General features: G+C 40.6%; 1 protein-coding gene across 7 annotated transcripts in view; it reads right to left on the bottom strand.

Annotated features, from left to right (window-relative positions):
• Positions 1–24232, bottom strand: part of DOCK11 (dedicator of cytokinesis 11) — a 190509-nt gene that overhangs the window by 102613 nt on the left and 63664 nt on the right. For all 7 annotated transcript variants that reach the window (XM_082445483.1, XM_082445485.1, XM_082445479.1 and 4 more), the window contains exons 11-20: positions 23837–23977; positions 22399–22611; positions 17160–17282; positions 15578–15660; positions 12256–12378; positions 11976–12052; positions 9187–9371; positions 9033–9098; positions 7187–7279; positions 5126–5249 (exon numbers count right to left, since the gene is read on the bottom strand). In XM_082445483.1, the coding sequence (XP_082301609.1) occupies positions 5126–5249; positions 7187–7279; positions 9033–9098; positions 9187–9371; positions 11976–12052; positions 12256–12378; positions 15578–15660; positions 17160–17282; positions 22399–22611; positions 23837–23977 (1228 nt within the window). The remainder of the gene's footprint in view (positions 1–5125; positions 5250–7186; positions 7280–9032; positions 9099–9186; positions 9372–11975; positions 12053–12255; positions 12379–15577; positions 15661–17159; positions 17283–22398; positions 22612–23836; positions 23978–24232) is intronic.

Here is a 24232-nt window from a genome sequence, read left to right as displayed (position 1 = left end):
GGGAATCCCCATAAGGTTAACAGCTGATCTTTCAGCAGAAACTCTACAAGCCAGAAGGGAGTGGCAGGACATATTTAAAGTGATGAAAGAGAAAAACCTACAACCAAGATTACTCTACCCACCAAGGATCTCATTCAGATTTGACAGAGAAATTAAAACCTTTACAGACAAGCAAAAGCTAAGAGAATTCAGCACCACCAAACCAGCTCTACAACAAATGCTAAAGGAACTTCTCTAGGCAAGAAACACAAGAGAAGGAAAAGACCTACAATAACAAACCCAAAACAATTAAGAAAATGGGAAAAGGAACATACATATTGATAATTACCTCAAATGTAAATGGATTAAATGCTCCAACCAAAAGACATAGACTGGCTGAATGGATACAAAAACAAGACCCGTATACATGCTGTCTACCAGAGACCCACTTCAGACCTAGGGACACATAGAGACTGAAAGTGAGGGGATGGAAAAAGATATTCCATGCAAATGGAAATCAAAAGAAAGCTGGAGTAGCAATTCTCATATCAGAAAAAATAGACTTTACAACAAAGACTATTACAAGAGGCAAAGAAGGACACTACATAATGATCAAGGGATCAATCCAAGAAGAAGATATAATAATTGTAAATATTTATGCACCCAACATAGGAGCACCTCGATACATGAGGCAAATACTAACAGCCATAAAAGGGGAAATCGACAGTAACACAATCATAGTAGGGGACTTTAACACCTCACTTTCACCAATGGACAGATCATCCAAAATGAAAATAAATAAGGAAACACAAGCTTTAAATGATACATTAAATAAGATGGACTTAACTGATATTTATAGGACATTCCACCCAAAAACAACAGAATACACATTCTTCTCAAGTGCTCATGGAACATTCTCCAAGATAGATCATATCTTGGGTCACAAATCAAGCCTTGGTAAATTTAAGAAAATTGAAATCGTATCAAGTATCTTTTCCGACCACAACGCTCTGAGACTAGATATCAATTACAGGAAAAAAAAACGTAAAAAATACAAACACAGGGAGGCTAAACAATACACTACTTAATAACCAAGAGACCACTGAAGAAATCAAAGCGGAAATCAGAAAAACCTAGAAACAAATGACAATGAAAACACGACAACCCAAAACCTATGGGATGCAGCAAAAGCAGTTCTAAGAGGGAAGTTTTATAGCAATACAATCTTACCTTAAGAAACAAGAAACATCTCAAACAACCTAACCTTACACCCAAAACAATTAAAGAAAGAAGAACAAAAAAACCCCAAAGTTAGCAGAAGGAAAGAAATCATAAAGATCAGATCAGAAATAAATGAAACAGAAATGAAGGAAACGATAGCAAAGCTCAATAGAAATAAAAGCTGGTTCTTTGAGAAGATAAACAAAATTGATAAAGCACTAGCCAGACTCATCAAGAAAAAAAGGGAGAAGACTCAAATCAATAGAATTAGAAATGAAAGTGGAGAAGTAACAACTGACACTGCAGAAATACAAAGGATCATGAGAGATTACTACAAGCAACTATATGCCAATAAAATGGACAACATGGAAGAAATGGACAAATTGTTAGAACTGCACAACCTGCTGAGACTGAACCAGGAAGAAATAGAAAATATGAACAGACCAATCACAAGCACTGAAATTGAAACTGTGATTAAAAATCTTCCAACAAACAAAAGCCCAGGACCAGATGGCTTCACAGGCGAATTCTATCACACATTTAGAGAAGAGCTAACACCTATCCTTCTCAAACTCTTCCAAAATATAGCAGAGGGAGGAACACTCCCAAACTCATTCTACGAGGCCACCATCACCCTGATACCAAAACCAGACAAAGATGTCACAAAGAAAGAAAACTACAGGCCAATATCAATGATGAACACAGATGCAAAAATCCTCAACAGAGTATTAGCAAACAGAATCCGAAAGCACATTAAAAGGATCATACACCATGATCAAGTGGGGTTTATCCCAGGAATGCAAGGATTCTTCAATATACGCAAATCAATCAATGTGATACACCATATTAACAAGCTGAAGGAGAAAAACCATATGATCATCTCAATATATGCAGAGAAAGCTTTCGACAAAATTCAACACCGATTTATGATAAAAACCCTCCAGAAAGTAGGCATAGAGGGAACTTACCTCAACATAATAAAGGCCATATATGACAAACCCACAGCCAACATCATCCTCAGTGGTGAAAAACTGAAACCATTTCCACTAAGATCAGGAACAAGACAAGGTTGCCCACTCTCACCACTATTATTCAACATAGTTTTGGAAGTTTCAGCCACAGCAATCAGAGAAGAAAAAGAAATAAAAGGAATCCAAATTGGAAAAGAAGAAGTAAAGCTGTCACTGTTTGCAGATGACATGATACTATACAAAGAGAATCCTAAAGTTGCTACCAGAAAACTACTAGAGCTAATCAATGAATTTGGTAAAGTAGCAGGATACAAAATTAATGCACAGAAATCGCTTGCATTCCTATACACTAACGATGAAAAATCTGAAAATGAAATTAAGAAAACACTCCCATTTACCATTGCAACAAAAAGAATAAAATATCTAGGAATAAACCTACCTAAGGAGACAAAAGACCTGTATGCAGAAAACTATAAGACACTGATGAAAGAAATTAAAGATGATACAAACAGATGGAGAGATATACCATGTTCTTGTATTGGAAGAATCAACATTGTGAAAATGACTCTACTACCCAAAGCAATCTACAGATTCAATGCAATCCCTATCAAACTACCACTGGCATTTTTCACAGAACTAGAACAAAAAATTTCACAATTTGTATGGAAACACAAAAGACCCCGAATAGCCAAAGCAATCTTGAGAACGAAAAACGGAGTGGAGGAATCAGGCTCCCGGACTTCAGACTATACTACAAAGCTACAGTAATCAAGACAGTATGGTACTGGCACAAAAACAGAAATATAGATCAATGAAACAGGATAGAAAGCCCAGAGATAAACCCACGCACATATGGTCACCTTATCTTTGATAAAGGAGGCAAGCATATACAGTGGAGAAAAGACAGCCTCTTCAATAAGTGGTGCTGGGAAAACTGGATAGCTACATGTAAAAGAACGAAATTAGAACACTCCCTAACACCATACACAAAAATAAACTCAAAATGGATTAAAGACCTAAATGTAAGGCCAGACACTATCAAACTCTTAGAGGAAAACATAGGCAGAACACTCTATGACCTAAATCACAGCAAGATCCTTTTTGACCCACCTCCTAGAGAAATGGAAATAAAAACAAAAATAAACAAATGGGACCTAATGAAACTTAAAAGCTTTTGCACAGCAAAGGAAACCATAACCAAGACCAAAAGACAACCCTCAGAATGGGAGAAAATATTTGCAAATGAAGCAACTGACAAAGGATTAATCTCCAAAGTTTACAAGTAGCTCATGCAGCTCAATATCAAAAAAACAAACAACCCAATCCAAAAATGGGCAGAAGACCTAAATAGACATTTCTCCAAAGAAGATATACAGATTGCCAACAAACACATGAAAGAATGCTCAATATCATTAATCATTAGAGAAATGCAAATCAAAACTACAATGAGATATTATCTCACACCAGTCAGAATGGCCATCATCAAAAAACCTGCAAACAATAAATCCTGGAGAGGGTGTGGAGAAAAGGGAACCGTCTTGCACTGTTGGTGGGAATGTAAATTGATACAGCCACTATGGAGAACAGTATGGAGGTTCCTTAAAAAACTAAAAATAGAACTACCATATAACCCAGCAATCCCACTACTGGGCATATACCCTGAGAAAACCATAATTCAAAAAGAATCATGTACCACAATGTTCATTGCAGCTCTATTTATAATAGCCAGGACATGTAAGCAACCTAAGTGTCCATCAACAGATGAATGGATAAAGGAGGTGTGGCATATATATACAATGGAATATTACACAGCCATAAAAAGAAACGAAATTGTGTTATTTGTAGTGAGGTGGATGGACCTAGAGTCTGTCATACAGAGTGAAGTAAGTCAGAAAGAGAAAAACAAATACCGTATGCTAACACATATATATGGAATCTAAGGAAAAAAAAAAAAGGTCATGAAGAACCTAGGGGCAAGATGGGAATAAAGACACAGACCTACTAGAGAATGGACTTGAAGATACGGGGAGGGGGAAGGGTAAGCTGTGACAAAGTGAGAGAGTGGCATGGACATATATACACTACCAAATGTAAAACAGATAGCTAGTGGGAAGCAGCCGCATAGCACAGGGAGATCAGCTCGGTGCTTTGTGACCACCTAGAGGGGTGGGATAGGGAGGGTGGGAGGGAGGGAGACGCAAAAGGGAAGAGATATGGGAACATATGTATGTGTATAACTGATTCACTTTGTTATAAAGCAGAAACTAACACACCATTGTAAAGCAATTATACTCCAGTAAAGATGTTAAAAAAATAAAAAATAAATAAATTAATTACATTAAATAAAGATTGGTCCAGGCTAGCTTGGATCTGAATCCCAGGGCGTGCTGATATTGATAAAGTGGGCGTGGCACGGGCCATGTTCTTAGGGCCTTCTATATTCTCCTAAGGATGCTTCCCATTGGCTTATCTAAAGCCTTGCTGAACGAGACCATGACTGGAGCTTTACTACCAAAGCTTATTCAAGTTTGTTAGACCTGTCCTCCTCTCACTAGAACCCCAATCTCCCTCAGGTTCAAAAACGCCCATGGCTCTGGGCTCACGTCCCTCTTCTCAGTGAGCAGAACTGGAAAATTCTGGTTGCTGGGCTATTCTATGTGAAAGAAATAACAAAAACACTGCATCACAATATGGGTTTCTCTCTGAGAGGGGCAATATTACTTTACGTTGCCTATGGTAGTCTAAGTACACTGGCAAGCATTTGGACATGACGTTGGGTAGAAGTAATGATAAAACGAACATATAATTCATCTTTCACCAATGAACTTTTAACTCAGAAATGTACTTTTTGGTGAGGGGAAGTGGTCTGTACCTCGATGAAAAGAGGTTATATATAGCCAAGATGACTCAATTTCAAATAGGTCTAGAGAGAGACATTTAAAGAGCACACGTACCTGGAGTTTCAACTGTATCCTGCTTTTTGGTTGTTCCCTTTGTGTTAATTTCACAACTTACATGATAAAAAGTGAAAAGCAAATGATGTTTTTGATGCAGGTGAATGGGAAGCTCAATTTTAATCTGAAATGAAAGCAAAATTACACATAGCGTTTTGTTTTGTTTTCATCGTCAAGCTGGACTGTCAGACCTTTAGCTCTGTTTCATCATACTTTTCCAGTGACATACTTTTCTAAATCACAGGCCAAGTGGTCAAATAATAGATATGATTTAAATATACTCCAAATGCTCTTCTGGTCAGTTTCACAGTTTGACAACAATATTCTCTTGGGTTGTGAGGGCTGATTTATTACTTTTGCTGGAGAGTCCAGTGGATTCTCCTGGATTCAACTTTGCAGCAGGATTTTCTGAAACACTGGATCAAAACCACATCCTTACAGCCCAGGGATACTCTGTAACTCAGTGTGAGTCAGTGAATGCAATCCACCTACAATGTGCATTGAATTTGAAAGGCTGCTTTTTTCGAAATCACTGCCCTCCTCTGCATGAAGAAAAAATTAAGCCTCTACAAATAAACATGCAAAAAGTCATTGTGTTATTATGGGATCCACAAATTACAGTTCATATAAATTTCTTTAGAAGAAAAACACAACCTTACTCTTGAATAAATAAAAAGTATCATCCTGACACACGAATTTAATACTAAAAATTAATACTTTAATACAAGCATTGCAAGTACTTTTCCAGTCAGAACCCAACTGCCTGTTTGTAATGCCTCCTGGGAAGTATATGGGAGACAGATTACAGATTTAATTGATTTAACACACATACGTGGACACAACATACACTCACTTTCCTGGTTAATATATAGTGAATGCTTGAAAAGTCCATTTCTGACTCCCTAAAGATAATGTGGACTACTTACTACATGAACAAGTTTTCTCTACTGACTGACATTGGTTATAGAGAGGGATGTATTAAACAGCTTGGTGATGGGACATCTGGCCTAATTATCATTCACACAAGGCATCGTTTTGGTGTTATAACTAATTTCTGTTGTAGGTATATTTCACCACAGAATATGCCTATTCACAGCATCCAGACCATCTGGGTATCTAATGCTCTGCTGCACATCAATATGGACATACTCCCTCCCTGGGTGGCCAAAATGCAAAGTCCCACTACCCTCCTCTCCATCCCCGGAGAAAGTAGGGGCACTGGACTGAGAAGGAATGAGTGAGCCTCGGGCTGGGGTTTAAGGCCTCCATACAACAGCAGCTGGGCCTGGGGAAATCAGGACAGCACGGGGGATGGTTTCAGACCAAGCCAGGGATGGAGACATGCAGCCATCAAAAGCAGTCTGCGGATTTGGATAAGCTGGCTACACACAGACGAGAAGAGGCTGTGACAGAGACACTAAGAGAGACACTGGAAAGGACACAGAGACATAGAGATAGAGAAGTGGGAAGAAGGAAGGAGAGGCAGGGACAGAGTCAGAAAGGCAGACTGAGGAAGGGCGCTCGGAGGCCGGGAGACCGCGCCAGCCCCCTCTGTCTACATTGCGCTGCGGCATTTAGTGCAGCCAACGGGATTCTGGGGACCCAGCCATGCCGCTGTGTCTCTCGGAGCATTTCACTTACAGGGAGGCTGCACCCTCCCACGCAGAACCACAGGAAGAAAGAGCTAAAAGCGCCTTCAGAAAATCCCTTCTAAATTTCTTATTTTAAAGCTTTGGAAATGGAGACTCAGAAAGGGGAAGTGACTTGCTCAAGGTCACGGAGCCAGTTGTTGTCAAGGTAAGGGCTAGAATCCTCATTCCAGTGTGGTGTCTGTTTCCTACATTATCTCACGCCAGAGCCCCTTCAATTTGTGGGCCAATCTTCCACTGTCACCAAAGGGCACCAAGCAGGCAGTGGCCCCTCGTTCTGATGTGACATTTTCTATTTTCATGGGACAAAACATTCAGGGAGTGAAAATGCAGACACAATATTGGAAATGATTCAAAGAGAAAAAGAAGAGCCACCACTGCGTTTTGTAAACATCAAAATAACGCGTTTTACCTCATCATAGAACTCTGGATTTTGGTTGTGATGCGAGACAACAGCATAAGCGTTTGTGGTAAAAACAGGCCCCGCAGGTTTTCCATAAATACACTGCAAAAGAAGGAAACAGAGTCACCGCTCTCAATGCCACTCTTTAAACATGATGCTAGGGAACCACATACAGTTAGAGGCATCTGTGAGCCCAGGGTCACGGCCAAGCCCACCGGGCTCTCACCATGAACCTGTAAATTCCAAATCATTTACAGTCACTCCAGACACCACCCCAGACATCGCCTTACTTGGCTGCATGGATGCTTCTGAATTTCCGGCCATCTGAGCAATATAATTCCAACCTAGCTGACAGTAAGAGGCTGAACACTTCTAATCATTCGGAAGGGAAACACTCTCCAACCAGGCCTGGAAAGCTTACTTCTCTCGTGCTATTTGCACTTCTTAATATGAGAAGCTCCCCCTCAGTCGGTCAGCAACATTTGCTGAATGCTCGCTGTGCAGTGGGTAAGGCGAGGAGTTAACAAAACAGAACCAACAGCAGATCCATTCCTAGCCTCGAGGGATTAGAAATTGAATGTCCATTAAGCTACAGACTAGCTTACTGTTCTCTCACTTTATGAGCCACAGTTTAAGAGTCACCGGCTTGCTGTTACACCAATAAAGTTAATGGAAGGCTTTCTATGGTTCCATGGAAAGATCCGATTTCATTTCTAGTGTGAGTTTTTCACTTCCATAGGCCTAATAAGTTCAAGGATGAATATATGGAGTCACTGTGCCAAGGTCCTAACTGCCTCACTCGGGTACTTCAGAGCTAGCCTCCGGGCCAGCTAAGAAATGAAAGTGACACTCCACATGAGTGCAATGCCAGCTCTCCCTAAATATGGTCACGAAGGCAATTTGCAGGCACTGCGGAGAGGTATCCTAAGAATCTTTAAGTATACAAAAGGATACCGCATGGGGGTGAAGAAAAAGTTATTTTCATCTCCACTGAAGGAAGAATCAGAGAACATACACCTAATTTGAGCCAGCTAATTCTTAATTTAACTTAGCTTTCTCTGTGAAAAAACTCTCTTTTCAAAGGTCAGAGCTATTAAACATTCAATGACTTAATCGGGGCTATTCCAGCCTCTTTCCCGAGGTGGTTTAAGTGGGAGATTTGCCATCCATCTGTCTGATTTAGGCTCAAGCTAGAGAAGTTGGGAAGCCAGATAAACACCTTGTGATGGCTAGAAGGTCTGACTTCTCTCTCAGGCCTCTGATTAATGGGCTAAAGAGCCAAAAGTAAAAAGCGGCTATGAAGAGTGAAAATGTAAGGGCACTGTGAAGTGACAGGTATTTAAGGATTGCGGTATTAGATAATGCTGAGATGCTTTTCGTAGATCACTAATTCAAGTTTGGAGGCACCATTTGGCAGCCAGAGACTAGAAGTCATATCTCAGATCAAAGCAGTTATGCTGTGCTTCTGTCAGCTCGAAGCCCGTTCAGGTTTCAAGGAGAAAGGAGTTTAAACTCCCCTGATGGTACCGTTATAAGCTGTCAGGTCATAGGAGAAAACGACCTTGTGACTGGGCATTGGAACAATGCAAAATCAAAGTGGAGCAAAGGCAAAAATCTGGCATATGAAGCTTACCCATTTTTAAAGCTATATATGCTCCTAACTCATTTTGTTATTTCTTAGTATTTAACGCATTCTTGTAGTTAATGTGTAGGAGTAGAGAAGACGATATAACATTTGTCACATTAGTACATTTTCTTTGACGTTTAAACACATTAAACTTAGCATATGGAACTACCGAGTACCAAAATCTCTATCTCTACTAAAAATGCATGCTTATCAATATCACAAACAAACCTTTAGAGCGCTAGCATCACTTTCATCCGAATCCCGGAATTCCACACAGACTGCGATGTTCCTTGCCTAAAATGATTCATCATTCAAAATGAGTGACAAAACAAAATTATAAATAACATTTTACACCCCAAAATATATAGTTTACACTGTGTACCTTGGCAAATGTTTTCTGGCTATCGTATTTTAACTGCAAGGGATATACATATAGATGGTTTTTGTAAATAGTAAATGGATAACAATATTTTGTCATTTCTGGAACAAACTCTTCAACTTCCACAGTAATATTTTGACAATTCTTTTCAAAAGGCTTCAGGGGCACATATGAAGACGTAATACAGTCTATAGCAGAAAAAAGAACAGGCAAAGATATAACAATCATTAACACATTCCTGCATTTATAAAAATATACATGATTTGTGTTCTCAAAGAGCAGTTTAACAAATAGAATTCTTAGTGATTGACAAAAAGTTATACAACCACTTTAAGAACCCAGAAGAACAAGTAGGAGTAAGTAGCCTGATGCTGATTTTAGTGAAACCCTTCAAACCAGACGTGGATTGCTATTTCATTCTCAACGTAGAGTGATTTGCCAAATGTAACACATCATAATTTTGACAAATTTAAACTCTGCAAAGAAATCCATTACATTTTGCCTCCTGTGACTGCAATTTAGCTTTCACTGCAAATTTCTATTGGTATCAGGGAAGTAACAGTAAATTTATGCCAATTGGCTAGTCATTCTTAAAAAGTTAACTTGGTGCAGGTGCAAATTTTCACTTAAGAAGTAATGGCAGCCTTTTGAAACTACAAATCTTATGATGTGTTACCAATGATAAATTCAATCCTCCCGAAAGTGGAAAACACAAAGCCTCAGAGAGGTGTAGAAGCACATGTTATTGAGGTAGCCCCTTGTAGTAAAGGTTATTCATACACTTAAGGGGCTCTAAGACTGCTGGTCCTTGCTGCAGAGCAATACTGATGGAGAAGGAAGACCCCGGAGAGCCAGACCTGAGGACACAATATTTTTCGTTCGGTTTGGTTTTCTATTATAGCGATACTTACAACAGAATATCTGGCGGTATAGAGTAAAGGTACAAAGAAACAAGTGATCATTTCACTACCCAGAGATAACTACTGCTAATATTTTGGCATATTTTCTTCTAGTCTTCTTCTTATGCATGTTTTATATAACAACACAAAAATCCCACTGTATACAGAACTTTATCCTGGTTTTATTTGGCGTTTTATCTGATGTCTTACTTCATGAATTTTTTGTAAACATTATTTTTCATAGCTGCATAAAGTTTCATGGTATCTGGATACCATAATTGCCTTAACCACACTGACAGTGCTGGGCTCTGGTTGTTTCCTAATCCCCCCGCCCCATATAAACAACACTGCAAAGAACACCTTTATGCATAAACTCCTGTTTACACTTCAAATTATTTCTTTAGGAAAAAAATAATCCATTGTACTCTTAGATGTTTTAAAATGTCAATTGCCACTCTCCTACTTCAATCTTTTCGTGACTTCTCATGGTACTTGGAATGAAATTCAGTCTTTTAAGGAGTTACCATGGTCTTTACAATTCTCTACATGACGTGATTTTTCCTACTTCTCCTACTTCATCTCCTACTCTCCCTTGTGCCCGTCACACACTACACTAGAGCCACATTGGCTCCGTTTCTGTTCATACAAACCAAGCTAGCTCCCACCCTCAAGATCTTTACATATGTGACACCCTCAGAGCAGAATGTACAGTCCCAATCACCACATGCTGGCTGGGTCACAGGGTGAGCCTTCATTGGCCACCCTTTTTAAAGCAGCCTGCCCAACCACAGACTGAAATTATTCATTTATTTGTTTTCTTGTTTAATGTCTGTCATTCCTTCTAGACTGTAATCTCCATACTTTCAAAGCATCTGGTAAGTATTCAATAAAGTTTACTCAATAAATGCTTATTTGGTGAATAAATGGCTAGATAGAATCTCAGAAATGGAATGCCTTAGTTACGGACATTCATGGATATCTACTGCCAAATTGTATTCCTACTCATGATGGGGGACGGTGCCTGGCCAAAACCTAGCCAGCATTAGACAGTTCCACTTCATTTTTGTAAATCTGATAGATGAACAAAAACATCACAATGCTTAAATGTTTACCTTTGTGTTAGTGGCATAATTACTGAGATTGGACATTTTAAAATTATTTACAAGTCATTTTATTTCCTGCAAATTGTCTTTTGTGTCTCCTGAGATCATAGATTCTTTAGACAAGAAAAGAGATTCTCCTCCTTTTGGATCCCTTCGTTGATGAAACTTATCCAAGGCAAAAGGAGCAGAAACTCACTGGAGCACACTCACAACATCATATATAATACATGAAACAGCACCTGATAAATCAACTTAATTCACTTCCTAATCTGTAACTATTTACCACGTGTCCTGGGTTGAACAGTGTCCCACCAAAATTCATGTCCACTAGAAGCTCAGAATGTGACCTTATTTGGAAATAGGGTCTTGGCAGATGTACTTAGTTAGGATGAGATCATAATGGATTAAGGTGGGCCCTAAATCCAATGACTGGTGCTCTTAATAGAAGGCCATGTGAGGACAGAGGCAGAGATTGGAGCGATGCAGCTACAAGCCAAAGGATGCCAAGGATAGTCAGCAGCCACTAGAAGCTAGGAAGAGGCGAGGAATGGTTCTTCCTTAGAGCATTCAGAGGGAGCATGGCCCTGCTGACACCCTGATTTTGACTTCTAGCCTCTAGAACCACAAGAGAATAAATTTGTCGTTTTAAGCCACCCAGTTTGTAATACTTTCTTACAGCAGCCCTAGGAAACTAATATACCATGTAAACCTCAAGAAAAACACTGAGAAGATAAAAACCTGAGATTCAAGCATAACTCTGTAGGCTTATTTGCAATATGTAAGTTCTTACTTGATAAGTCCACAGGAACACATTCTACTGTGATGTTTAGCTGCCCAGGAATAATCTGCAACTTGGTCTTCTCTGGCCTAGGTGTAAAATAAGAATATTTTACACTTAAAAATATGATTAAGAAGTGCATTGGTTACACTTTATCCAAACTTCCAAATGCTTCCAAATCCAAATGCTCCGAAGCATTTGATTTTTCCCATATATGACTCACATTCAGAATTTGAAGAAATTATAATTCATCTATTATACTGATTTACTGCAGTAACTCCAAAACACTTACTTCTTGTATTCCGAGAGCAACTTGAGAATGTCTTCATTTGAAAGCTTGCTACTGTCTTGTTTATACAAAGGAGAAAATCTCCCATCCAGGTCCAGAGAACCTTGAATATCTTTGAAAATGGGTCTAAAACAGGAACAGAAGGGGTTTTTTAACTCGAAAGTATTGATAAATTAAGATAAAATAGCGGTGGTGGGAGTATAAAATGGTGAAACTATTTTGGAACATAATTTGGCAGTTTCTCCTGAAGTTAAGCATACACCTACCCTCTGATCCTGCAATTCCACTCCTAGGCATATTTCCACATGGTACTTGAACGTTCACAGCAGATTTATTTGTTATAGCCCCAAACTGGCAACCACCCAGATATTCATCAACAGGTGAATAAACAAATCGTGGTATATTCTTACAATGGAATACTACTCAAAATGAACAACTGATACAACATTATGGATGAAACTCAAAAACAGATTGAGCATAAGAAACCAAATGCAAGGGACTTCCCTGGTGGTCCAGTGGTTAACACTTCTCCTTCCAATACAGGGGGTGCAGGTTCCATCCCTGGTCGGGGAGGTAAGATCCCACATGTCTCGTGGCCAAAAAACCAAAACATGAAACAGAAGCAATACTGTAACAAATTCAATAAAGACTTTAAAAATGGTCCACATCAAAAAAAAAAAAAAAAGAAACCAAATGCAAGAATACATACTGCATGATTCCATTTATATGATAGTCTAGAATAGGTAAAAGTCATCTAAGGTCAGTGGTTGCCTGGGTGTGGGTGGGATGGCTGACTGGACAGGAATATAAGGAAATTCTCTGGAGTGATAGACATGTTCTATATCTTGGTTGGGGTGGTAGTTTTATGACTGTAAATATCTGTGAAAATTCATCAAGTTGGACATATAAAATGTGAATTTTAATCAAAGGTAAATTCTCTCTCAATAAAGTTGATAAAAATTGAATCAGATATTTAAGATCAATTTATAGAGTCTACAATATATATGTAAAGTTTCCAATATGAATTGGAATTATTCCCTCCCCCTCCCCTTCTTCCATTTTTCAAGCAGCTATTTTACTGCTAAATCGGGAAGTAACGTACAAGCACCCAACACACTGGAAGCAGCTATGGCCAGAAGCACAATTCCCCCTGGCAGAACCTCTGAAAATGTGGTTATAGGCATTAACTATTGTTCCTACTTCTAAGCATACCTCCTTTATTTTCAGTAAACAGGGGTTTATCACACATTTTTTAAATACCCCAGCCAAGCCTTTAGAGTGAGGTCCTGCTACTGCTGACAACCAAAATAATTCAGGAAGAAAAAAACAGCATAATTCCACATCAGAACCGAGGAGCAAAGCTTCTAACTTTGAAGATTTTAAAATTTATTTTTCTACTGGCAAATCAGCATCAAGCAGCTACTGCTATGGCCTGAAGGGGGGCGGGGGGCAGTGTGCCACAGGTGTCCAGAGTGGGCTCTGAACTCAGATGCCATGAGCGCTAGGCCCTATTCATACACATGCCATGTGAACTTGGGCAAGGATTTTTTTTTTTTTTTTTACTTCAGTGACTCAATTTCCTCGTCTCTAAGATGGGGGAGAATACTACCCACCTCTTTTTTTTGGGGGGGGGTATGTATGTATGTAGGTATTTATTTATTTGTTTGTTTGTTTGTTTGGCTGTGCCGGGTCTTAGTTGCGGTGTGCAGGATCTTCGTTGCCGCATTCAGGATCTTTTTTTTTTTTTTTTTTAGTTGCGGCATGCGGGATCTAGTTCCCTGACCAGGGATCGAACCCGGGCCCCCTGCATTGGGAGCGCAGAGTCTTACCCACTGGAGCACCAGGGAAGTCCCAATGCCCACCTCTTAAGGAAGTATACATTAAACACTTAGACCTCTGCCTTATACACTGAGCACTTAATTCCTATAAATAATAACAGCAGCAGCAGCTGGAGCATCACTAAGTATGCTTATATTTACAGGCTATATTTCACCTTCTATAATGCCTAAATATACCATCCTCCACTACTCTTTGCCCTTGACCTATCCTTGGCTATCATTCTTACCAGTCTGCAAAACAAGGACAAGGTGTCTTTTCATCTACCAACATACAATGCATTTTGAGACCTTCTCCCAAATGAAATGATTGTAAATAGTGACAGAAGAGTTAATTAACTTAGAATCGCCTATCCTTATGCTACTCCTCAGCACCCACTGAACGTAACTGATTGAATTATTCAGAACATGGTGCCCTTTCCCCAGAAGTTCCAGTGAGCTGTACAGGCTATACCACAAACAAGCCAGTGAACTTGTACTTCAAAGGCGGAATAAGCAAGAAGCACGTTTTAAGTCATCACTGTAGGTAGACTTGCAAGATCTGGAGAAAAAACATGTAACCCACCATCAGATATGTGGTATAGATAATACACTTCCTAATAGACTACCCCTGAAGTGGTTGCCAAATTTGTCATCAGAAAGCAAGAAAATCTATTAAGTAATTACACACTTGCACTTAACAACAGCATTCTTTGCCTTCTCATTTTTAGTATGTTTTTCAGAATTACTCTATGATGGCTTTTCAAAGCATAAACCCAGCCAACTCTGAAATAGTGGGCACACTGTACATAATTCACTACAATTTCTGGTTTTCTGGAAAAAAATTCCATCACTTTAGCAAATAAGCTCTGCTTTAAAATGCAATAAAATTAAGTGGTGTCAGTCAGATCAGTAACCCAAGCCAAAGAAAATTTCCCTGAAGCAAGACATTTGAAGAAATGAAAGGTCTTTGAGGCACAGCAAATTCTAAGAGAAAGAATTCTCATATCCTGTTACAGACTGAATGTTTGTATCGTTCCCCCCACCCCGGCCCCATGCCGCCAAAGTTCATTTGTTGAAATCTAACCCCCAACGTGATATTTGGAGGTAGGGCCTTTGGGAGGTGATTTGGTCATGAGGATGGAGACCTCATAAATGGGATTAGTGCCCTTCTAAGAGGCCAGAGAGCTAGCCCGCCCTCGTTCCACCACGTGAGGATACAAGAAGTTGGTTATCTAAAACCTGGAAGAGAGTCCTCACCAGAACCCAACCATGCTGGCACCCTGATCTCGGACTTCTAACCTCTGGGTACGAAATAAATGTCGTTGTTTAAGCCACCCAGTCTATAATAATTCATTATAGCAGTCCGAATGGACTGAGACACATCCCAAGTGTCCCAAGATGTAACTGGCTTGTCAGAAACAGACTTCCAAATGCTACTGGGAAAGACGACAGCCCTCAACTTCACATATGAGTGTGAATAGATGGGTCAGGATTATATTTGTACAAACCTGGCAGCCCAGGCAAAGGGCATTCTGTATTGTCCAAGGCGGCTACACACTTGCTTAGCTGTCCTGTGTACCTTCTGGGCTGTCTAAGGGCAGAAATAAGAAGATAGGATCATATTTGTTCAAACTACCAGGGACTCACCCAGAAAAATAATTGCCCCAACTTACTGATATAAAACATCAAAATCTAGGAAAACAATATACAGAAGTAGCTACAAGTAAAACACAACACACATCAGCCACCCACTTTTCAAGATGAAAGTATTTCCTAAAGGTTCTGTGTTTTCTCATCAACAAAGCCCTCATCGAGATATCAGAAGACAGACAAAATAGATGTAGGGCATGTTTTGCACCAAAGACCACTACTGGGAAAATTTAAGCAGTTTTAATGTGTATTTCCTTTCACAACCTGAGCAGGCAGACACTCATCATTCTTGGGAGAAGTTTGTTCTGGGTACCGTTGACCTTTTTACTCCCAAGATAAAAGCCAAATGACCAAGAATCAATGCAATTAGTTTAGCGTGGGCAGGAACTGCTGTTTGCACAGGCACTGGAAGATGGCAAAGGAGATTAACTGCCTATAGAGTCTAAACAGGCTGTGAAAATGCTGGCTGTATGCTCACCCCTAGGGATACAGAATGCTAGAGGCTTTTATCTATATTGTTCAGAGTTTCTTTTCCCACAACTTAGTCATAGGTCTCCTCAGCATCTCCCACTTAATAAACACTATTTGCACACACAGCTAAATGCTACATATAACAGATCGCCTCTTATAAATACTCAGCAGCTGGAGTGCCGCTAATGAACTGTGCCACGAATGCTTTCCCTCTCTGGGCCTCACTTTTCTCATTTATAAAATGAGACGAGAGAACTAGATCAATAATTTCCAAAAGTTTGGAATTCATGATCCAGAAATTTGGATGATTATATGGGTTGCCGACTTTGAAGGCTGCCATTTAAAGCCCCTGGATGGTAAAAAACAATCCCTGCCATTTCATATGTCAACATTTCAGGAAAGACAGACAGGTATAATGTTTAAAAAGTAGGAAGGGCAAAAATCTCAGAATAAAGGACAGCCCTTCGAATAAAATACACTGAAGTTTCATGAATGGCTCACTACCTTGTCTTTCTTTTCTCATTTCATCACAGATAGGAGTAAATTTGAGTACAGACTGGCATTTGGAAACTGCAGGACTGGGTCATTTTTATCCTCCGAGCTCTGACATTCTAAGCCTGTATTGCAGGGCTGGGAGTAAAGAAAGGGCAGCTATTGCCAAGGATACGGTATCAAAAATGAACAGGTGTTGCCTAAAAGCCTTTAGCTCTTACTTTGATAAACAAGCAAAAATCAGATCGTCATGTAAGAAGGACATAAAGGAAAAGGGGAAAAAGTCACGTTCAAGCCTTAGCATGCATACTCACATAGTATACAACATTTTCAGAAAATACTGCATGCTGAGAGAACGTTGTGGGTTTTGTTTTTTGTTTTCTTTTGGGAGGAATCATTGATGATACCATTTAAAATATCAATAAAAGGCAAATTCTACATCAGGCTGAAATGCTCACAAACGATCTTTATAAATACCTTTGCCGGGTCGGAATTTTTGATGTAGGGCTCTGCACAGTGCGTGATGTTTCCCTGGAGCACCTTTTCAATTCTCGCAACCAGGAAAATTTCAGGATGTGGATTCGTCACTGAGAAAATTCCCTGGAAAAAATTCCTTCCGTTAGACTTTTCTTGAATGTAACCTCATATATACAGTTGTTTGGTTAGTGATTCCTAGTGGTGTGTTTAGCACAGAATGTTGATATTCAACATAGTATCATGTCCAGGGCCCTGGCAATAGACAGCATTTCCTTTCATACAGTTTCCCAGGCTCCCAATGTTCCTTTCAAAATGGATTTTCTATTTTGTCACCAATTTCACGTGTATTAGTCCCCAAAGCACAGGTGTCACCCTGGCTGCTTAGTCTCTTGTGTTTGGCGGTGTTTGCGAGGTGCATCCTTAGGCCTTATCTGTACAGCGTGTATTGTTTGGCTTAAGCGGCATGTGCAAAAATAGCGTGCCTTTCTGAAGTGGAACCGGATATGCATTTTTAAATGTAACTGCCTGTAACTCCAGGGCAATTCCCTCACACTTAACTACTACTGATGGTAGCTAAGAAGGAAGAAAATACTTTACTGCTCTGTATAACATAAAAACTGAATCATCCTATAGAAAACATTCCTTTGTTGCAGTTAAAGAGCTCTGGTGCTCTCAACGTAAAGGTAGAGGACAGAGGATCCAAAACTCCTTTAGTTCCCAAACACTTTGTCTCAGGTACCAATGTAGATGCAACCCAAGTTCCATGAGTTTTCTTTGAAGGCATGTGGCACAACCATATCATCTCCTGTTCCAGTTCAGCTCCTTCCAAATATAATGTCTCCCAAATAGCCTGTTAGTTGGTTATGTCCGTTGCTTAAAGGAGTACCACACAAATGAATTCAAGTGTAAAAATCCATCACTGGGACTCTACCAAGTTTTATTTTTCTGCTTGGTATATTACCAACTGTGTTAAGATAGTGTGTTCCAGTTTTCAAAGCATTTCAGACACGGTAGCTCATCTGTTCCAGAAAGAACCCTCTGAGGTAGACAGAAAAGAAGAGAAAACCAAGTGTAGGACGCTAAGTAATTCCCCCAAATCCAGCAGCTTCTAAGGGTCCCGGATTATGGCTGATTTAGCTTTGAATTCCCAAGCAGCAAGCATGGAAGAAAGTGGTTAAAAACTGTTCGGGGAGTCAAATTTCCTGGGTTCAAACGCTGACCCCACCATTTATGGGTTTAGGCAAGTCGTATCCTCTCTACATCTCAGATTTCCCATCTATGAAACGGGGGATGATGAGAGTAAGAGCGCTTCTGTAATCTTCTTGAGTGGATTAAATGCAGTAACGCACATTGGGTACCTGGTTATTGCCAGAGTAACCCAAAGCATCTCAAGATCACAGAACTTGATTTTTGGTTCTGCCAGGAGCGTGTTGCCCGGGCTGTGACATGCAGCTGGCAGACTGCTCGAGCGGCTCCTGCAGAAGGTATGCTGAGCAGTGCACCTTGAGTGCGATCTCTTGCTTTCTGATTGTCACATAACTGTGCTAGATAGTTTTCGTGCACCATCTCCCTTAGTCTTCATAAAAACCCTTGAACGCAGGCGCTACGATATACACATTTTACAGATTAAGAAACTGAGGCTTAGAGACGTTCATGCGGTAAGTGGGTGAAGATTGCAGCCAGGGCTTCCAGACAATACACAGCCTCTCAGCCTCTTGACCTAGGCTTCCAACATCTCACGCGATACAGCTTGGCGAGAACAGTAACACCGATTACTGCCATGGCTAACATTCACTGAGCGCCTATTGTTCCCCGTGCCCAGTACTCCAGCCGTTTCCCCACACAGCCGTTTCCCCACACTGATGCGAGCAACGAATATTATCATTTAAAGGATTTGACAACTGATAAGAGGAAGCTGCTTTCACTCGTTTATCTGTTATCACTGTTACTACTGTTCTGAATAGCAGCCACATCTTACTGAGCCAACTCGGCGGGCCTGGTACAGGGCCAAGTGCTTTCTAGGGACAGCACACGTTGTCTGAGCCTCACGGTCACCCCGGATGCAGGTGCTATGGTTACCTCCACTTTACAGATGCTGAGGCACAGAGATGCTCACTGACCAACTGACCAGGATTCCGGTCCAGGGGGAGACTCTCTGGGGCTGCTTCGCCTTTTGCCCCAGCAGCTTCGAGCTCTCCCCGTCCCCGGAACACAGAAGGGCAACCAGAGAAAACCCAGGAATCCTGTGCGCGCTGGGAGTCTGGCTCTTCAGGACAAGGCCTCTGGCCCTTCCCTCCTGCCCCACCAAGGAGGCATGGATGGGCCTGCCCCCGCCGGAGAGTGACTCTCACCCACTCCACTGCCCCCGCCCTCTAAAGAACGGGCCAGGTCCCCCCCAGCCCAGTCCCCAGCACTTAGCCCCCAGGGCACGGCAGGGCACGTGACGGCAGTGCCCCCTTTTCACTAGCGCCCAACACCTGCTGCCCCCCAGCGGGGAGCCCACAAGCCACAGGTCAGTTTGGGGGACACGGGGGACTCAGCTCTGTCAGGGCATCTGGAAAGGAACTGCCAGGCAGCTGAGAGTGAAGTAACTGGTCACAGTGGCTGTTTGGTGTCAACGGACCCAGCTTCCTCCCTTTCCTGTGGTCACGCTGTTGCTCCAAGGAGCAGATGGGGAGGGCCTAGAATGGCCCACAAGCCCCCACTGTCCACCGAGCCCTGGAGTGGCCTCTTCCTATAGATCATGCCGCCCCTTGAACAGCCTTGGTGGAGGTGACGGGGTTGCCAGACAGCCCTTTCCAGGAATGCTGGGGAACCAGGCTCTTTCCCTGTCTCTAGGGTGACAGGGAAGCAGTACAGCAGAGGGGGGAAAGCTGGGCTTTGGAGCCTGCTAGACCCAGGCTCAGGTCCTGCTCCTCATCTTAGTAGCTCTGTGACCTTGAGCAAGCCACCTGACTGCTCTGTGCCTCAGTTTCCTCATCTATAAAATGGGGATAGGAATAGGACCTAACTACTTTACTGGGGGTGTGGTAAGAATTAAATGACTTTATACAGATAAAGTACCTAGAGAAATACTGAAAAAAAAATTGCTGAAAAAAAATTGATGAGCTGAGATTAGCGTTCAGATCTGCTAACACCCAGTCTCTCCCTACACAGTACTGCATCCTAGTCTTAAACGGGAGGAAGATGAAGAAAAAGCCTTCTTCAAAAGAAAATGTTCAAATATTGGAGCAAATGACCGCTTCCTGGTATCTTTAGTTGATCTGGAACAAGGGTGCAAAATGATAAAGCCATTTGAGGCCGCTGCCGATCGTTCTCACCTCTCCAGCTCTCATCTATTCCTTTGAAGCCTCTCTCACGTCCCACATCTTCTATGCAGTCTTCTAAGTCAACTCCTGACCCTTGACCCCTCCTCACATTCCAAACTCCTCCACTTCCCTTGTGTTATACACGTCAGCACTTAATTACATACTGCCTAATGTTGTTGACTGAGGTCTTTCAAACAGACCTAGGCTCAAATCCCAGCTTCACCACTACCAGCCAGGTCATGATGGGCAGCTTACTTAGCCTCCCTGATCAGCAGTTTCCGCATCTGCAAAACAGCAATAGTTATCCTATTTCACAAGACAATGGTGTTTACATGAGACACCAATGGAAAATTCTGGCACACAAGAGATATGCAAAAAATGCTGATTTTCTTCCTGACCTAGGTTATAAGTGGGATGACACCTGAAACCACAATTTAAACTTCTTGTATTGAACAGACAGCTGAGCACATTGAACTAATGCAGCAAATACATCATTGGCTTAGAAGGACTTATTTGACATCGTGTGGAAAATTTTAGACATATAATTCAATAGCAGGTTCTCAAATACTTGTAATACTGTCTTGCTCAATCTCTCTTTTAGAAGCATAGGCCGTCATAGTGGAATGTTCAAGTATTTGACAACCACAGTCTGAGTAACAAACTAAGAGGATGTAAAGGAATGAGGAGCAACATGGGGAAAAACGACCACAGATCCACAGCCCACAGAGGGGAGTGACAGCACATGTCAAGTCCCCTACCATTGGGCAATCTGTATCAATGAGCATAACCTTTGACCCTGAAAACCCCAATGCTTGAAATTTATTCTAAGGAGATAACTCAACAAGTGAGCTAACATGTAAGCACAAGGATGCAATAATGCAGTGTTCTTTATGAAATCCCCAAATTAGAAATATCCTAATGAGCTAAATCAGTGGAATAACAGATTAGCCTTTAATAAGAATGTGACTGATCCAGATAGTGATACAGGGTAATAAACATGATGCTGAATAAATACAGTAGGTATAAAACAGCATGACTGTGATACAGTCTGTATAAGAGTATACATAATGTGTATGTGTTTATATAGACACAACAGAGACATCTAGAAAGATGTTTGCCAAAATGTTAATAGTTATCGTCTGTGGGTGGTGATTTTTACTTTCTTCTTTATTTTTGTACTGTTCTAATTTTCTACATGATAATTTATTTATTTTTATAATCAGAAGAAAAAGGAACAACATTTTTATTTAGGGTAAAATAAATCTCCTTACAATGTGAGCTGCTTTGTTCTGCTTCTTCCCACTTTAATTCTCTGCCACACTCTAGTTTCCTTTCAGTTGCAAAAGTCTAGAAGGCAGACCATCAATTCTGCTCTGCCTAACCTCTTGTGGCGTCCAGTCTGGTCAGAGGTCAAAATGCCAGGGGACTGTTAGGTTCCTTCCAAAGGGCATTCTTTGCCTCAGATAGGACAGGGGAGCATAGCATTACAGCTGTGACACAAGAACTCCTTGAATAAAGAGAGTTTATGCTCCATTAAAACTACCTACTCAGAATGGGAATGGGAGTTAGGGAGGGAAGGTTATTGTAGGGTCAACTTTTTCTTCAAAGAAACGAGTCTTACAGGTACTTATTGCCTTGCTCAAAAGTATGCGCAGGGGTACAGGGGTGTGTCTGTGTCATCTGCATCCCATCTCACAAAATACTTCCTTTGAGATTCACATCACGGTCCCACTTCACCAGTGTATTATTAGCATATTTGCTGGTTTCCCTTTTTTCCCCTCCAACTTCAGTCACCAGAAAAACATCTATACACAGACCCTACAAGAGATGGAATGCCCATGAGAACACTGGCCTGAAACTATGAAGGAACCCAAGGGTGTTTCTGTTTCTTATTCTGAATGAGCTACCAAGGCTAAAAGATCATTCCTTACCTGCCTTATGTAGCGTAACTGAGATTCAGCAATTCCATGAATGAAAGACTCCGGTGAAGAGCCTCTTGGGTTTCCGTCACTAGCCAGTTGGGTTGAAGGGCTCCACAGCATTTCACGGACAGATGCGGGATTCAGGTCTACGTGGAAGTCAGCTGAAATCTTACAATTGTTCTTCACATCAAATAAGGCAAGATTGATAAAAAAGGGTTCAACCTGGGAATGAAAACCATTGCGTTTTTAAACTATGACTTTAATTTTAGGTGGGGTGGGGGGAGGGACACAAATTACAAAATAATTTTTTTTTAATTCCTCAAGTTTCTGTGATTACAGTTCCTTTCTGAGTTCAACATTTAGCTAAAACTGCATTGTGGCTCATTTGCATATAAGAAAGAGCATTCTAAATAACAGACTATCAAATTTTAACTTCTGTCAGGTATAATTTCACAAGTTATAAATTTTTTAAAATGATGAGTAGAAATCAGAAGCCACATTTAAAGAACTTCAACTGTTCTATGAGTAAATTTTAATTCTCCATAGCCTTATTGAAATTACCCAAAAATAATGCCGGTATTACAGAGTAGAAATAAATCTTCCCTTTTGCTATGTTACAGCTTACTGGATTATACATTTAATAAGAGCTAATAACAGTCAACATCAAATTACTTGACAAAAGCTTTGCCCCATCAGCAATTTTGGAAGACATGATTCCTCTCTACAGATGGCATTTGAAAGCTGGTCACAAAGAGAAATTTCATGCCAGATGGCATAAAGATTAACCCTTTACACACCGAAAGTCTGCTAGTGCATCTCAGCTACTTTGTAAGAGAATAAATCATCACTGTGGCTATTTTTCAAAGACAAACTAGAACCCCCAAAAAGATGAACATAAAATGCAGTCTCTTTGGCGATCTTACATTCATAGTTTCAAGTATTCCTAAGCAGCTCAAATGATGCATGACAGCTAATAATTAGAATTTTCTGTGAAGAACAGAATGAATTCACCCTATGAGAATAGTGCGTGAGGCGGAGCTGACTGCACAGCATCTGCGTTCCTCCATGGCTTTGGTGTTCCTTACTCATGGCTATGAGTCAATTTCACAGAAGTCATATTCTCTAGTAGAATTTACAAATTTGAGGACTTTCCAGGTTCTGGAGACATGTCCCTCTTGAATGTAAAGAGCCTACCTACTCTACCTGCTATTTTGAATAGGTAAGACTTTCATGAATCCTCCTCAAGATGAAAACACATTCCTATTCTGGCAAAAGAAAGACATGCATGAAATTCTTCCATGTCAAATTTATCGTAACATGTAGCAATGGAATTTGCATGCAGTAAATTAGTTCTCAGAAAAAAATTAAAAATCTTAAAAAAAAAAAGGAAGAAGAAGCTTCCTTAATGCACTGGTTTAATGGAGGTAGAAGGAAAATTCATACATACGTTTGTGGGTGGTCCTTTTGCATTGTCTCCAACTTGACCCAAGATATTGAACGTTAAATCATGGCAATTTACCAAGAAACGTTTATTGCACTTTTCCTCAAATGGCTTTATATCAGGTTCAATTCCTGAAAAGTCCAACCTCTACAAAATACATAATATGAATCATTTCGCCCCCAAAATAGATATCATATGAATACAGATCTATGCATAAAAATTGCAAAACCCAACAGTTCTCTATCCATTCTTCATTTGAACTCTTATTTTTTTATTCAACAAGCCTTTGTAGAGCTCTTATAGTAAGGTTTGAACACAGATAGAGAGAAATCCCGACCTCACCCTCCACCCCGCTCCTCTGACTTCATCTCCTATCCTCCCCCCCACCTCTGTTCAGCCCCA

The sequence above is a fragment of the Balaenoptera physalus genome (assembly GCF_965194825.1).
Source record: "Balaenoptera physalus genome assembly, chromosome: X".
Taxonomy (NCBI): Eukaryota; Metazoa; Chordata; class Mammalia; order Artiodactyla; family Balaenopteridae; genus Balaenoptera; species Balaenoptera physalus.
The sequence above is the reverse complement of the archived record's forward strand: the minus strand, read 5'-3'. Positions and strand labels throughout refer to the sequence as shown.